We start from the raw sequence: 12,841 nt of genomic DNA, 5'->3' as shown, positions 1-12,841 counted from the left end.
CATCGGAAACTGTATTTTTACACAAAACGAGTACAAACTAGAGCACATTTCACGGAATCTAGATGATTATGTTGAATTTGGCACCATAAGGGTGGAGGTGTAAGAAAAAATCATAGTTGAGGGTATATGTAATTATCCAAACAAGAGGGGTTTTTTTGTAATTTGACCATACCTCAGGGGGGTGTTTGTAATTTACCCTATTCTTTATGGGCCATGTCACCTAAAAAATCCCTAGTTTATTTTATGTAAAACCCTAGTTTTACGTTTATTATTTCTTGTGCAAAGCCAAAGAGTTTATTTAATTTTTGCTAGAAGTTTTAGTTTTATTGGATATTATGATGTGGTTTATTTTTATTTATTTTTTGAATTGAAATTTAGTAGTTATTTTTATCGACGTGAATGTTTTTATTTTTAGCAAATTATGAAATTTTCAGCGAAGTTTCGAAATTTTAATACTTATGTCATTTCCGAAAAATTTCCGAAATTCCGAAATTTCCGGGCCTTTTGGAATTGGAATGAATTTTTAGATTCCGAAAATTTTGGAATTGGAATTAGAATTGATTTTGTACTTCCGAAATTTTTTGGAAATATTCCGAAAAGGCTAATTCCGATCCGATCCTTCCGACTTTCAGCCCTATGCGGGGGTATATCTCATTAATCCTAATATTTATGTTTTATTTAAAAAAAAAATCGATTAGACTGGTTCTAACCGGCAGTTAGCGGTTAAAAAAAAAGGGGAAACAGAACCGGAACGGAACCGATTTTTTCAATTCCGATTCCAGTTCTGATCAAACCGGTTTAGTTCCTCTTAAAAAACACTTAGACCACGGTTCGGTTAAATAGATATAAACATATAAACAAAAAAGAGAGAGAAAAGAAAGGAAAAATAGAGTATTGAATCGATATTTGACAGTTGATATTTGATGAATTTAAATGCCTCTCCCGTTGGTTACTTTTTGGAATGCAAAAAATCAAAATAGGTGTAATGCCATTTGATTCGTAGACCTCCATTGGAGATGACAAGCACGTGACTTTCAACTGCTAACTCTCGACCCCGCCAAATAGGTTTTCATAATTTCAGTTTTCCTGACAAGGTTATTTATATATAATCTACCGAAAATGGAAGAGCAAAATTGGAGACGGTGGTAATCAATCAATTTGACTTTGAGAGAAATGGAAATTGAAGTGCGTAGCTTGACAGGTGAATCAATCCGAGTTTCAATTGAACCAAACAACACAGTTCTAGACCTAAAGCTCATCCTCAACCAATGTTTCCCTCCGGCTTCTTCTTCACCTAATTTCCACATTTTCTTCAAGGCATTTTTCTCAAACCTTCTTTTCTTTTCTGCTTTAAATGTGTTTGACGAAATGCTGATTCCATAGTATTTCTTTGATATTTTTCCTTTTTTGGTGGCAGGGTGTGAAATTGAAGTTGCAGAGCGAGATTAGTAGGTATTCGATTGGGTTTGGGGATTTTTTAGTTGTTGTCCCGTTTGTGAAAAAGGATAGGCATAGAGTTGAAACTCCCTCAGAAGATCCTAACCCTAATCATAAATTCGAGACTGAATTAGCTGAGTCCGCATGGTCTGACTTGATGCAAGACCTCTCGTCTATTCAATATACTTCCAACTGTGCAAAGTTACCCGAGGTTGAACCGAAGTCCACGAATTCTGAAAATGAGAATGCCCGTGATAGGGGGGGAATCTCCACAAAGAATGCATTGGGTAAGGGTAAAGAGAAAGGACCTTCATATGATGTTTTACTAAGCATATTACAGACTTGTGGCGGTAATATGTTTGATGAACAGAGTATTAAAACGTTTATTGAGTTTATGGATTCTTTATGTTGTTTAAGTAGTCCAGCTACAGGGTGTTGTGTGATGAGAGAAGCTAATGCTAATGCTCTATCGGACGGTGAATTATGCGTCTGTCCTCTGTGGGTGAAGGACATAATAAGGGCATTTTCTTTCCTAAACATTTACTCAGCGTGCCTTCAGCTTTGGCAGAAAAATATTACATTCAGTGCATTCAAAGGACCGCTTGACCAACTCCATTTATTTGGCTTTAGGCCCGGGATTGCTGACCTGGAGCTTCTCTCTCAAGTTTGTCCTCAGGTAATTCATTTCATTATATAATTAGAAACTATGCTCCCATCTCATAATCCTCGGGTTTTGTGGTGCATTTGAATCGAAGATGATTACCCATCCTCTTCTCTTATTGTTTGATATTTGATTGTCATAGTTCTAATAAGTTCTTAAAAGAACTATGTCGCGGTATTACTGAATATGAGGTGTGGGTGGTCTGTCTTAATTCTAAATGCTATTTTTGTAAACTACACCTATTTTCCTTGAAGTCGGTTTTTAATAAACCTAGACAATTACAACAACGCCCCCTTAAGTTTCGATACCAGCTAACATTTAACCCCTTCTGGCCGTGGACTTATTGGAAATCCCATTTACCTTAACCAAATACTGGATAGTTACATTCCCATCCCCGAGTTTAGGTCTCATTGCATATATGTATTCACTCATGTTTGGTTAATCTTTCCCAATAATGTCCGATTTCAGCAAAAAATACACCACAAATATCTCATTATTTTTTCCGATATCATGTTAAGAATATATGTGGAGGAGTGTCCGCGGTGCTGACCGTTTAGTAGTTGATTAATTTATCAGTAATTGACAGTGCATCATGCCAAAATCCACTTAGTTTTATCTATATTCTATTTTCTATCAGAATTTCAAATATATGAGCATTTGTTCTTATTCCTCTCAGGTGATACGTATTGTTAGCAATGAAGTAGAGGCAACAAAAGTAAACGGTGCCCTTGTTATTACCAAGTACGGAGAAGAAACAAATCACCAGCATGAAGATCAACGTATCACAAGTATTTTACTTATACATGCTCAATTAATTTGAATTACAAAAGAATTTTTTTTTCTGACAAACTTACTCAATTTATTTTCTACAAATTGATAATATATATCTTGAAAGCTGCAAAACGGTTACCTAGGTCTAAGATTATAAATGCAATGAAGAAAAGAGAAACATCCTTGAAAACTATTCTTTCAGAGGCAGCAAAGTCATTGATGGTACATTAAACTATTCTACTCCCTCGTACCTCTGAGATTTCATTACTTATCCTTTTATGTCCCATTTTTTGCTGATATTGTGCACTTGTTGGAATTATTTCATCTATTTCAATTATTTAGAAATATTCCAACTAATCAACTTTGCTGTTATTTAGTTGAGTTAACGAACGAACACTTTGGTTTTGCACTTGGTTTAGTAACTTTGTTCTTACCAAAATGACATTATTGCTTAATACAACCTATAGCTATTTATCCATTCTCTACTCCTTCATATATGAAGTCCAGCTATTTGTTAAGGTGTGCATCGTTTTTATGTCCTACAAAGAATTCAGGGGGAAAAGCATGGAAGCATTAGCGAATTAGAAAAAGTTCTACCAAGTATTGAATATTACACTTGGCAAGCCCACAAAATACCAAATAGAAAACAACCAATGAATTGTGTGCAGATGCTCTCTATTGTATCTGAAGATATACTTGATATCAAATAATAGAACAAGATATCAAAGATAAATAAGACTAGGTTGTGAACTGTCTATCTTAATGCATCTTCATACGACCTCTCTATATAAAGAAAACAGTCAAAAGTTTAAATAGTAAAAATATAACGAATATAATTCAACTATATTTATTTAACATGGACTTGAAAACTTTGGACAACATAATTATTTGATAGCTCATGGAGTTAGGGATGCAAGTAAATCTGTTCCAATATTGATGGTTTTTAGTGAATAGAGTCGAAAAATACGGTAGAAGAGACAAATCTGGTAAATAGAGTATTTAATAAAACTTGCTAAATAGGTTCCAATGATGGTACGGAAATCTTCACAAAGCTTGGCAAAAACAATCATGTTGAAGAGTTCGGATAAATTATGTAAGTGAACATGTGTTAGATTTAGACCAATTCACAATTTCAGTTTTGAATTAAGTGATGGAAAAGGAACTGAGTAAGGCCTACTAAACTAAGATTTGCTCAATTTGAAAATTGCGGTTCTCCTGCCACAGTGGCATATCTGTTTTTCAGTGCTAAATGCTTAAAACTTTTGCAATGCAGTTTAAGGAAGGATCAAAGATGGTCAATTCTTTCTCATTAGAAGATCTTCTGGATTTTGTAAAGAAAGCTGAAACTACAGCAGCCGAAACTAAAGTGAAACGAGAGAGGAGTAAAAACTCTCCTGCTTCAAGTTCTCATTCTTATGAAGCACCGTGTCATGTAAGCCAAATCTTATCGTCCCAGAGTTATTGTCAGTGGTTATTCTTGTAGTATTGCGTCAACAAGATCATGGTGACAATTGAAAGGACAAATCAATAGTCCTGAATTTTAGCTCTTAAAGTGTGAACTGCATGGTACTATATATATTCTTCTAGGATCAATTGTCCCTCAGCTGATATATTGCGAATATTTTCTTCTTTGTCACTCCTATTTTTGTATTGCAACAACAGTAAATGTTTTTGTCCTTATGGTTGTTTAAGGAGTCTTTCCTCTCTATTGCTGGAGGTCATATTCTAACTCATGTATATGCATTCTCTGACACAGTCATCAAATTTGAAAACCTTCGTGTTTTATGATTATTGAAAGAATATAAGAATGCAGAAACGTTTGTTATATAAGCAGTTGCAAAATTCAGATTATAAATAACAGTAAAAAAGTGGTCTGCTCATTCATTCGGGGTCTGACGGTTAAATTTTTGAATATATCTTGATTCTTAACACCGTTGATACTCCTGATTTAGCAGGACACGAAATCATTGCTACCAGAGGAAATGGTCGAGCATCTACGAAGTGGTCTAGGATCTCGGGGACAGGTCTTTGACACCATTTTTTCTCTTACTTATTTTCTTTACTTTTTTTTTTCATGCCTCCTTTGATTTCTTTATCGTACAGAAACTCTCATTTGCAGAACTGTAATGAGTAGTTAATAATTATCTGGCACAGGTGGTTCACATTGAAGAGATAAATGCGAGGAATGCTAAGTATGTCGAGATCCCTTCTCATCTCTCTGAGAATATCAAGTCTGCACTCAACCGTGTGGGCGTTACTAGATTGTATAGCCACCAGGTAAGAATATATTTCACATAGTGGATTTTACAGCACTTCCTATGGATTTCACTTAACTATGAAAGAATGTTCAGGCGGAATCAATTAAAGCCTCCCTTGCTGGTAAACATGTAGTTGTGGCAACCATGACATCTAGCGGGAAATCCCTTTGTTACAATATTCCAGTTTTGGAAGTATTAGCCCAAAATCCATTAGCATGTGCTCTCTATCTTTTCCCTACAAAGGTTTGATATCTCAGATTTGCTATTTCTTTAATGGTTATGTTATTTGGATAAGAGCTCGAGTCATTATTGTCATATGCATTTTGGCATTACTTAAATAGCCCATCTTGGATGTAGGCATTAGCTCAAGATCAGTTGAGAGCTTTGTTGGCTATTACACACGGGCTTGATGATAGCATAAATATTGGGGTATATGACGGGGACACTTCTCAGGAAGATAGACTGTGGTTGCGAGATAATGCCCGACTGGTATTTTAGCTTTTTTTTTTTTTGTTTTTTCTTGGAATGGATTCTCTACGATGGACCATCATTTTTTTTATACCTTCACCCAACAATATGCAGTTAATAACGAACCCAGACATGCTACACGTCTCAATTTTACCATTCCACGGACATTTTAGACGAATATTGTCAAATCTGAGGTACTTCTTGCTGCTTGTATATATGTATCATTTTTAGGGTGACTTGATGACTTCTCAAATAACCTCTTGCTTCTATGATGAACAGTTTATTGTGTTATTGCATCACTTGTTCGTATTAAGTGTATAAATTCTTAATTTTTTTGGTTGACAGATTTATCGTGATTGATGAAGCGCATTCTTATAAGGGGGCATTCGGTTGTAATTCTGCTCTAATATTTAGAAGGCTTCGTCGAATCTGTTCTCATTGTATGTTCCCCTTTTTTGTAATTTATGCTTGTCGCCGGTATTTTTCATCCGGCTAATTTCACTAAAATTGAATCTTACTTATAGAACTTCCTTTATATTCAGTGTACAGCAGTGACCCTTCTTTTGTATTCAGCACTGCGACTTCTGCCAACCCCCAGGAGCATGCTATGGTAATTTTTCTCTTCAGAATATATATAAGCATACATCCCCTTCCAGATTTAAGCTTCATATATCTGCATCCGTTTCTCATATCCCTCTCTTCATTGTTCTTTTAAATGGTTTTACAGGAGCTAGCAAATCTACCAGCTGTCGAGTTAATTGATAATGATGGTAGCCCTTCCGGTTTGAAGCTTTTTATGCTCTGGAATCCTCCTTTATGCCTGAAAACTGTAAGACGTTGCTTAGTGGATCTCCAAACTTCAAATGGAATTAAGTAAATTATAGCATTATTTCCATTTTCAAGGTTTGGAAGAGGAAAAAGACGGGCTTGGAGGCTAAACAATATGTTGAAAAAAATGTCATTGCTGGACGCTCAAGGTGATACCTACTTTACCTCTACGATCATGAAATGTTATTTATGACCGAACTTTATATTCATGTTTTTGAATCGACCATAACCAAGAGTAATTTTAGAATATGTTGCTATGTTTTATTTATTGTCATTCTTTTTGAGTAGCACCTATTAAAGTTTTCTTCGTGGGCTTGGATTGAAGTTATACCTATAAAAAATGCTATTAGAAATCATAATAATTGTCCAAACAGTTTAGAAAATCATCCGAGTAAAAACCTGAATGCAAGATTTTTGCCATTACATGGGCAGAGACAGGACAAAGTTAAGGTAATTGAAGAAGGGAGTCATATTTGGAGCATGTAGTTGCAGCTTTAAATGATGACGCCTGGAAATTGTAAGTGAGTCGATAGAAGATTGTGTAATTGTAGCCATGACTTACATTAGCCCCACGGTCTGTCAAAAAGCCTAAAAGGCCGTCTTAAGGAGTTCGGTTCCCACAGAATGTCGACAGAATGTTTTTCTCAACTTTGAGACTTCTATAGGTGACAGGAATTATCTTTACCTACTACCGAAATGTTAAAAAAAAAAGATATTTTTATTGGAAATGTTATATATTGGTGACATATTTGAAAGTAAATGTATCAAGTGGAACTTAAGGTGAGAATTAAATAAAGAAGGAATTGTAAAGTTGAAAAGCTTGTTGTGAATGTGGAAAAGAAAGTTTGTTAAGGTAGATTCTGACTATGCATCTCTTAAATTCCTATAGTCGAAGTGCAGTGGACTCTGTTGGAGAGAAGGAAGTATTAAGTCAGTAACAAGTTAGCACCAGAAGTAACATGTGTAATATATTGTAGAAGGAAACCATGTAGATATGTTAGTCATTTGCAAGCATCGGACAATGATTAGAACACATAAGTCAATAAATTCTCAGCATAGTTGTCTGATTGTTATTGGAGCGCATATTTGATATTTTCCAAGTGTTTTATGATTTGATGAAGTCAATTTTGTTTCTTCACTATTTTGTAAGAATATGTTTTGATGTTTATGCAATGTGATACTTATTTTGCAGTCCTATTTTAGAGGCCTCACACCTCTTTGCGGAAATGGTTCAGCATGGGTTACGTTGTATTGCATTTTGTAAAACACGCAAACTTTGTGAACTTGTTCTCTGCTACACGTAAGTATAAAACCTCATATTTTAGATTATCTATGAGTCGATTCTATCAAAAATTTGATGGGCTTAATAATTTTTTAAATTTTTTTTATTTGTAAAAAGGCATGAAATTCTTCAAGAATCAGCTCCTCATCTAGTAGATAAAGTGCATTCTTACCGCGGAGGCTATATTGCTGAGGTCAGTTTCTTCTTCTTGTTCTTCTTCAAGTATTCAAGACTTTATTAACTTCTATTTTATCTCTCACTCTACTGTACATGCATTGGAACACATTGTACATGCTCATGTGGCTAGATCCCTTTTGCTACTCTCTGATTTTTACTTCTCCATGCGACTAGATTTCCCCAAACGTAAGTACAATAGCCTGTTGTAGATCTTGTGTCTGTAATATCGCAAGCCCAATCGACATCAGTAAATATCTAAATCTCTTTGCTAATGTTTCTCTTAATCAACAATCCCTTTCTTGGTGGCATTTTAAGATATTCAAGGATTCTGTTCGTAAGGTCGCATGATATTTTCACGTCATCTTCGTCTGTGTGAAAATGCTATTTTAACATTGATATATATATTAGAAGCTCTTCAGTATAAAATTCCTTTTTTAACCCTATAGCTAATAGAACAGGATAGGAGAAGAATCGAGAGTGATTTATTCAATGGTAATATATGTGGTATTGCTGCCACAAATGCTCTCGAGTTGGGCATTGATGTAGGTCACATTGATGTCACACTCCATCTTGGATTTCCTGGTACCATAGCAAGGTATATTTTTGGTTGTATCAATTCTTAAACAGGTCTTGCATTTTAATTTAATTATTGTTAATTTTTTTTTTACTGGTATCTAGTCTGTGGCAACAAGCTGGAAGGGCAGGAAGACGAGAAAAGTCGTCACTTGCTATATACATTGCATTTGAAGGACCTTTAGATCAGTACTTCATGAAGTTTCCGCATAAACTCTTCAGAGGTCCAATCGAGTGTTGCCATGTTGATCCGAATAATGATCAGGTCTACTACGTCAATATTTGCATTTCATTTTGAATTATGTCATCGGTAAATGTTTGAATTTTATTTCCACTATTATAGGTGCTGCAGCAGCACTTGTCATGTGCTGCTCTTGAACACCCATTGAGTTTGGTTCACGACGAGAAGTACTTTGGTCCTGCCTTAGAGGGCTCCATTACGAGACTTCAAAACAAAGGCTTCCTGACAACTGATCCATCTCGTGATTGTGCTTCTAGGATGTGGACCTACATTGGTCATGAGGTAATTTCGTGATTCTTCTTGTCATTATTCTGATCCCGAATTAGGTCATATATATATATCATGCTATATTGATGTACATCTGAAGTATAGATCTTCTGTTAGTATAGCTATTATGTTGTTATTTATTTATTTAATTTATTTATTCTCTTTTTTAAAATTCAAACCCTATTACAAATTGGGGAAGTAGAGGTGGGGCAGGATTTGAACCCTAGACATATACTCTAATATTATTATGTTGTCTCACCATTCTTCTAGACTCTCAGTGAATACATTTTTACAAGTGAGCATGTCAACCTTGAGTTGGAGTTCTGGTTTACTTTGTGAAAGTCTGATTTGCTACTTATATATTTGTTTCAGAAATCTCCATCAGGTGCTGTTCACATTAGGGCCATAGAAACTGTGCGATATAGTGTAGTTGACAAGATAAAGAATGAAGTCCTTGAAGAAATCGAGGAAAGTAAAGCTTTCTTTCAGGTATGTGGTAATTATGAAAACTGTGCGATTTAGTGTTGAACTTGGCGTTCTTTTGTCGACAGTACAGTTTATGAGATCTGTATAAATTTGTTTCGAGTTAGTAAAAAAGTAGTATTCAAACGCAGTGTTCTTTAGATGGTATTAAATTACTCCTTCATGGACATTTAAAAGAAAACTTCCAAATAATATAGGATGATTAAAAAACTAATACAATAGCACACAAAGCTATCTGTGGACAATTAATGAGATTTTACTTATTGCAGGTTTATGAAGGTGCAGTGTATATGAATCAAGGAAAAACTTATCTTGTAAATCATTTGGATTTATCAAGTAAAACTGCTTGGTGCCAACTTGCTGATGTAAACTACTACACAAAAACCCGTGATTACACGGACATCCATGTGATTGGGGGTGATATTGTACGTGATTATTTCAAGTATTTTACTTTTCTCCTTTTTTCCCCGTTTTTCTTCACTCTACAACACTGTTTATCGTGTGGTATTAGTAGTTTTCAACTTGTTATTCAGTTCAATCAATAGAACATAAGACAATTTTAGGTTTTAGGTATTGTGTGCAAGAACATTCTGGATGAGGGGAGGAGCCAGCACTTAAACCATCTTTTAGCATATTCAAGAAATGTTGCTATGTTTCATTTCTAATTGCTAAAGTGGAATAGACTGCTGCTGAAATTACGAAAAGTTAGATAAAAAAAACAAAATTAACCATCTTTCCGGATATATATTAGCAAGTTTCGTTATTGATCTGCATTAGCTGCTTCACGTAAATCCGCATGTTTTAAAACATTCTCTGATTTCGTCTTTTGTTGTTTATCCAACTCTCGATCTTGATCCCGCAAATCACAAATCGGGGATGGCATGAAATACTGAATAAATTACAAGCTAGCTTCACCAGTTCTTCTACTCCTACCACCAACTCCTTCCAATCTGTTGGGAATAAAATTGTATCTATAGTATTTCGAGTCATCATGTGTTGTTGTCAATAGTTTCCGATGATTTAGGAGCAATCCAAAAAATATCTATTGTTCGAAGGGTGACTGAACTATGGAATAAATATAGGCCTATCCAGCTAGGATCACGGATCACCAGTTTACAACAACTGCTCAAACAAATACTTGCAAAGTAACCACTAGTTGGTTTGGTTTCCGCCGTATATGGAGAAAGAGCAACCAGGTTCTTGATACTGTGGAACTCTCACTTCCTGACTACTCCTATGAATCGCAGGTACGTACGTCATCTTAACTAAGCTTAGTTATTCTTACATCTTTCTAAACATGAATTGGTATATGATTAGGCTGTCTGGATTAGAGTTCCACAGTCAGTAAAGATAGCTGTTGAGGCTTTACATTACTCATTTCGCGGGGGCTTACATGCTGCTGGGCACACCCTTCTTAATGTAGTTCCTTTGTGAGTTCTCTTCATTCTAATGTGTGAATAATCACAATTATATTTCTTTTCCCTCTTAAAGTGTCTTTGTTACTTGAATCTCCCAGTTTTGCCGTATTTGCTGTTCAACGCCATCACTAAGGTGGTGTTTGAAAAAGGTTTTGAAAAGTGATTACGAGTTTTTCTGGAAATAAGTTGCTGGAAATTGATTTTTCATAGAATTTGCAAACTCTTAAAAAGCATTTATCATTAACTTTAACTCATTTGTTGGCAGATTTATCATATGCAACCAATCAGATTTAGCTTCAGAGTGCGCAAATCCTCACGATAACCGCTATGTTCCTGAAAGACTTCTGCTTTACGACCCTCATCCCGGCGGTACAGGCATTTCTGCCAAGGTAATAAACTGCGATACATCAATTATTGTTATTTTTATATTTTGTTTGTTCATAGTCCCTTGTTATGATTTTTCGTCTTATTTTGTGGAAGACAATATGAAGAAGGGTAAATATTTTAGGTAATCTAAGGAGCTATGTCTAATGATATCTACTTCTAATAAGTCTCGATCTGTAAATTTAAATGAGACAGCGAAAAGCTGACAACCTCAGGCCATTGTGAAAATTCAGCTGATTCGTATTGGCATGGGTATGGTGGTAGAAATGATGTCAGTTCGATTATTTATGACGGGGTATCACTTGAAATATTCTTTGCCTGCAGATGCCTTATAGTTTTAGTTAATGACGAATTATAATATGGAATATGCAATTTGAATCGGTAACCAATTTATATTTCGTTTCTGCTTTTACTCTGATATGGTCTAATAAGATGGAAGACAACTTGCGTATACATTTTTGCAGGTTCAACCTATTTTTATGGAACTGTTAAGTGCTGCATTAGAACTGCTTTGTTCATGCCACTGCGCAGGAGATGCTGGTTGCCCAAACTGTGTACAAGTTAGTATTTAATTATATTGTTTTTTTCTCTTCTGTCATTTTAGTTAGAGACTTTTATTGGCTTATTATGTTGTCTCCAGAGCGTTGCTTGTCACGAGTATAATGAGGTTCTACACAAGGATGCTGCATTAATGATCATTAAGGTTTGTTCTCACAACACGTACTAGGAATTTAAAGACTTTGTTTCGGTTATCCACTGGTAATAGTGTGCCACTTTTTTTCAACAGGGTGTTATAGATGCTGAGCAATCTAACTTAAACGAGAACGCCGAGTCACCCCCAACTTGAGTCCAGTTTTTCTCGGGTTTTTTTTACGGGCTAGGAAATTTTTGGTTGTAATTTAATGCAATTTTACTACTTGCTCATGTAAAAGGAAAAGTTAGGAGATAGATATATATATATATATATATATATATAAATACACATACCTCTCAAAGTATGACCCTTGTAACACTTTACCTCCTGAAGTATGATATGTAACATTTGCCTCCTTATGTTCATTTGTCAAACGTGAAAAATGTTAACGACGTTAACAAAAATTAAAAAAGGTATTAGTATCGGTAATTAAAATCCTGAAATACTAAGAAAATAAAATAGAAATATACGTGTTCAGTTTTATGTGTATGTAAGAGAGATTAGTGATTTTATTAATTAGAACATAAAATAGAAATATGCATGCTTGTCCACATGTCCATGTGTAATGATTTACACTAATCCAACACTCAATGTGGATTAGTAAGATCAAAAGACACTCTTCCACTCTCTTCTTTCTCCATCTCACTCCACACTTGGCTTTTCTCACCATCACCACCGAAGCACCACCACCTCCATTGGCTACCACCTCCTCTTCCTCCAAGAAAAAAATACTAAGAACTCAAGATGCAAATCCCCTATATAAGTTTCACTCTTGAGTATGTTAAAAACACCATAAAAAACACTTGCCCTCTTACGGGAGATCAAAATTCCTCCCAACTTGATATCAAAGCCCTCCCATTCTCCATTCAACTTGCTTGATTCGATTGTGGAGCAACCTC

The 12,841-nt window shown here is 35.2% G+C and overlaps 1 protein-coding gene across 4 annotated transcripts; it reads left to right on the top strand.

Moving 5' to 3' along the window:
• Nucleotides 1–876: 876 nt before the first annotated feature.
• Nucleotides 877–12,199, top strand: LOC105962683 (UBQ, helicase-c and DEAD-like helicase domain-containing protein). Of its 4 annotated transcripts, XM_012987001.2 has the most exons (27): nt 877–1,317; nt 1,418–2,113; nt 2,775–2,886; nt 2,994–3,091; nt 4,143–4,301; nt 4,825–4,893; nt 5,024–5,146; nt 5,221–5,370; nt 5,485–5,616; nt 5,710–5,789; nt 5,941–6,035; nt 6,138–6,205; nt 6,323–6,424; nt 6,499–6,572; nt 7,616–7,723; nt 7,823–7,898; nt 8,341–8,477; nt 8,561–8,720; nt 8,799–8,978; nt 9,336–9,452; nt 9,716–9,871; nt 10,529–10,693; nt 10,764–10,876; nt 11,130–11,253; nt 11,713–11,808; nt 11,889–11,951; nt 12,036–12,199. In XM_012987001.2, the coding sequence occupies exons 1-27, from the start codon at nt 1,174–1,176 to the stop codon at nt 12,093–12,095; spliced, it is 3,657 nt and encodes a 1,218-aa protein (XP_012842455.2). In that variant the 5' UTR covers nt 877–1,173; the 3' UTR covers nt 12,096–12,199. The 4 variants fall into 4 exon arrangements, 1 of the variants encoding a protein (XP_012842455.2); XR_016033413.1 differs by lacking the exons at nt 10,764–10,876; nt 11,889–11,951; nt 12,036–12,199; XR_016033415.1 differs by lacking the exons at nt 10,764–10,876; nt 11,713–11,808; nt 11,889–11,951; nt 12,036–12,199 and having other exon boundaries at nt 9,716–9,888; nt 11,130–11,251.
• Nucleotides 12,200–12,841: the final 642 nt, after the last annotated feature.

The sequence above is a fragment of the Erythranthe guttata genome, chromosome 9 (assembly GCF_056151865.1).
Source record: "Erythranthe guttata isolate IM_541 chromosome 9, IM_541, whole genome shotgun sequence".
NCBI classification, from domain to species: Eukaryota; Viridiplantae; Streptophyta; class Magnoliopsida; order Lamiales; family Phrymaceae; genus Erythranthe; species Erythranthe guttata.
Note: the sequence above shows the minus strand (reverse complement) of the source record. Positions and strands in the feature narration are given on the sequence as shown.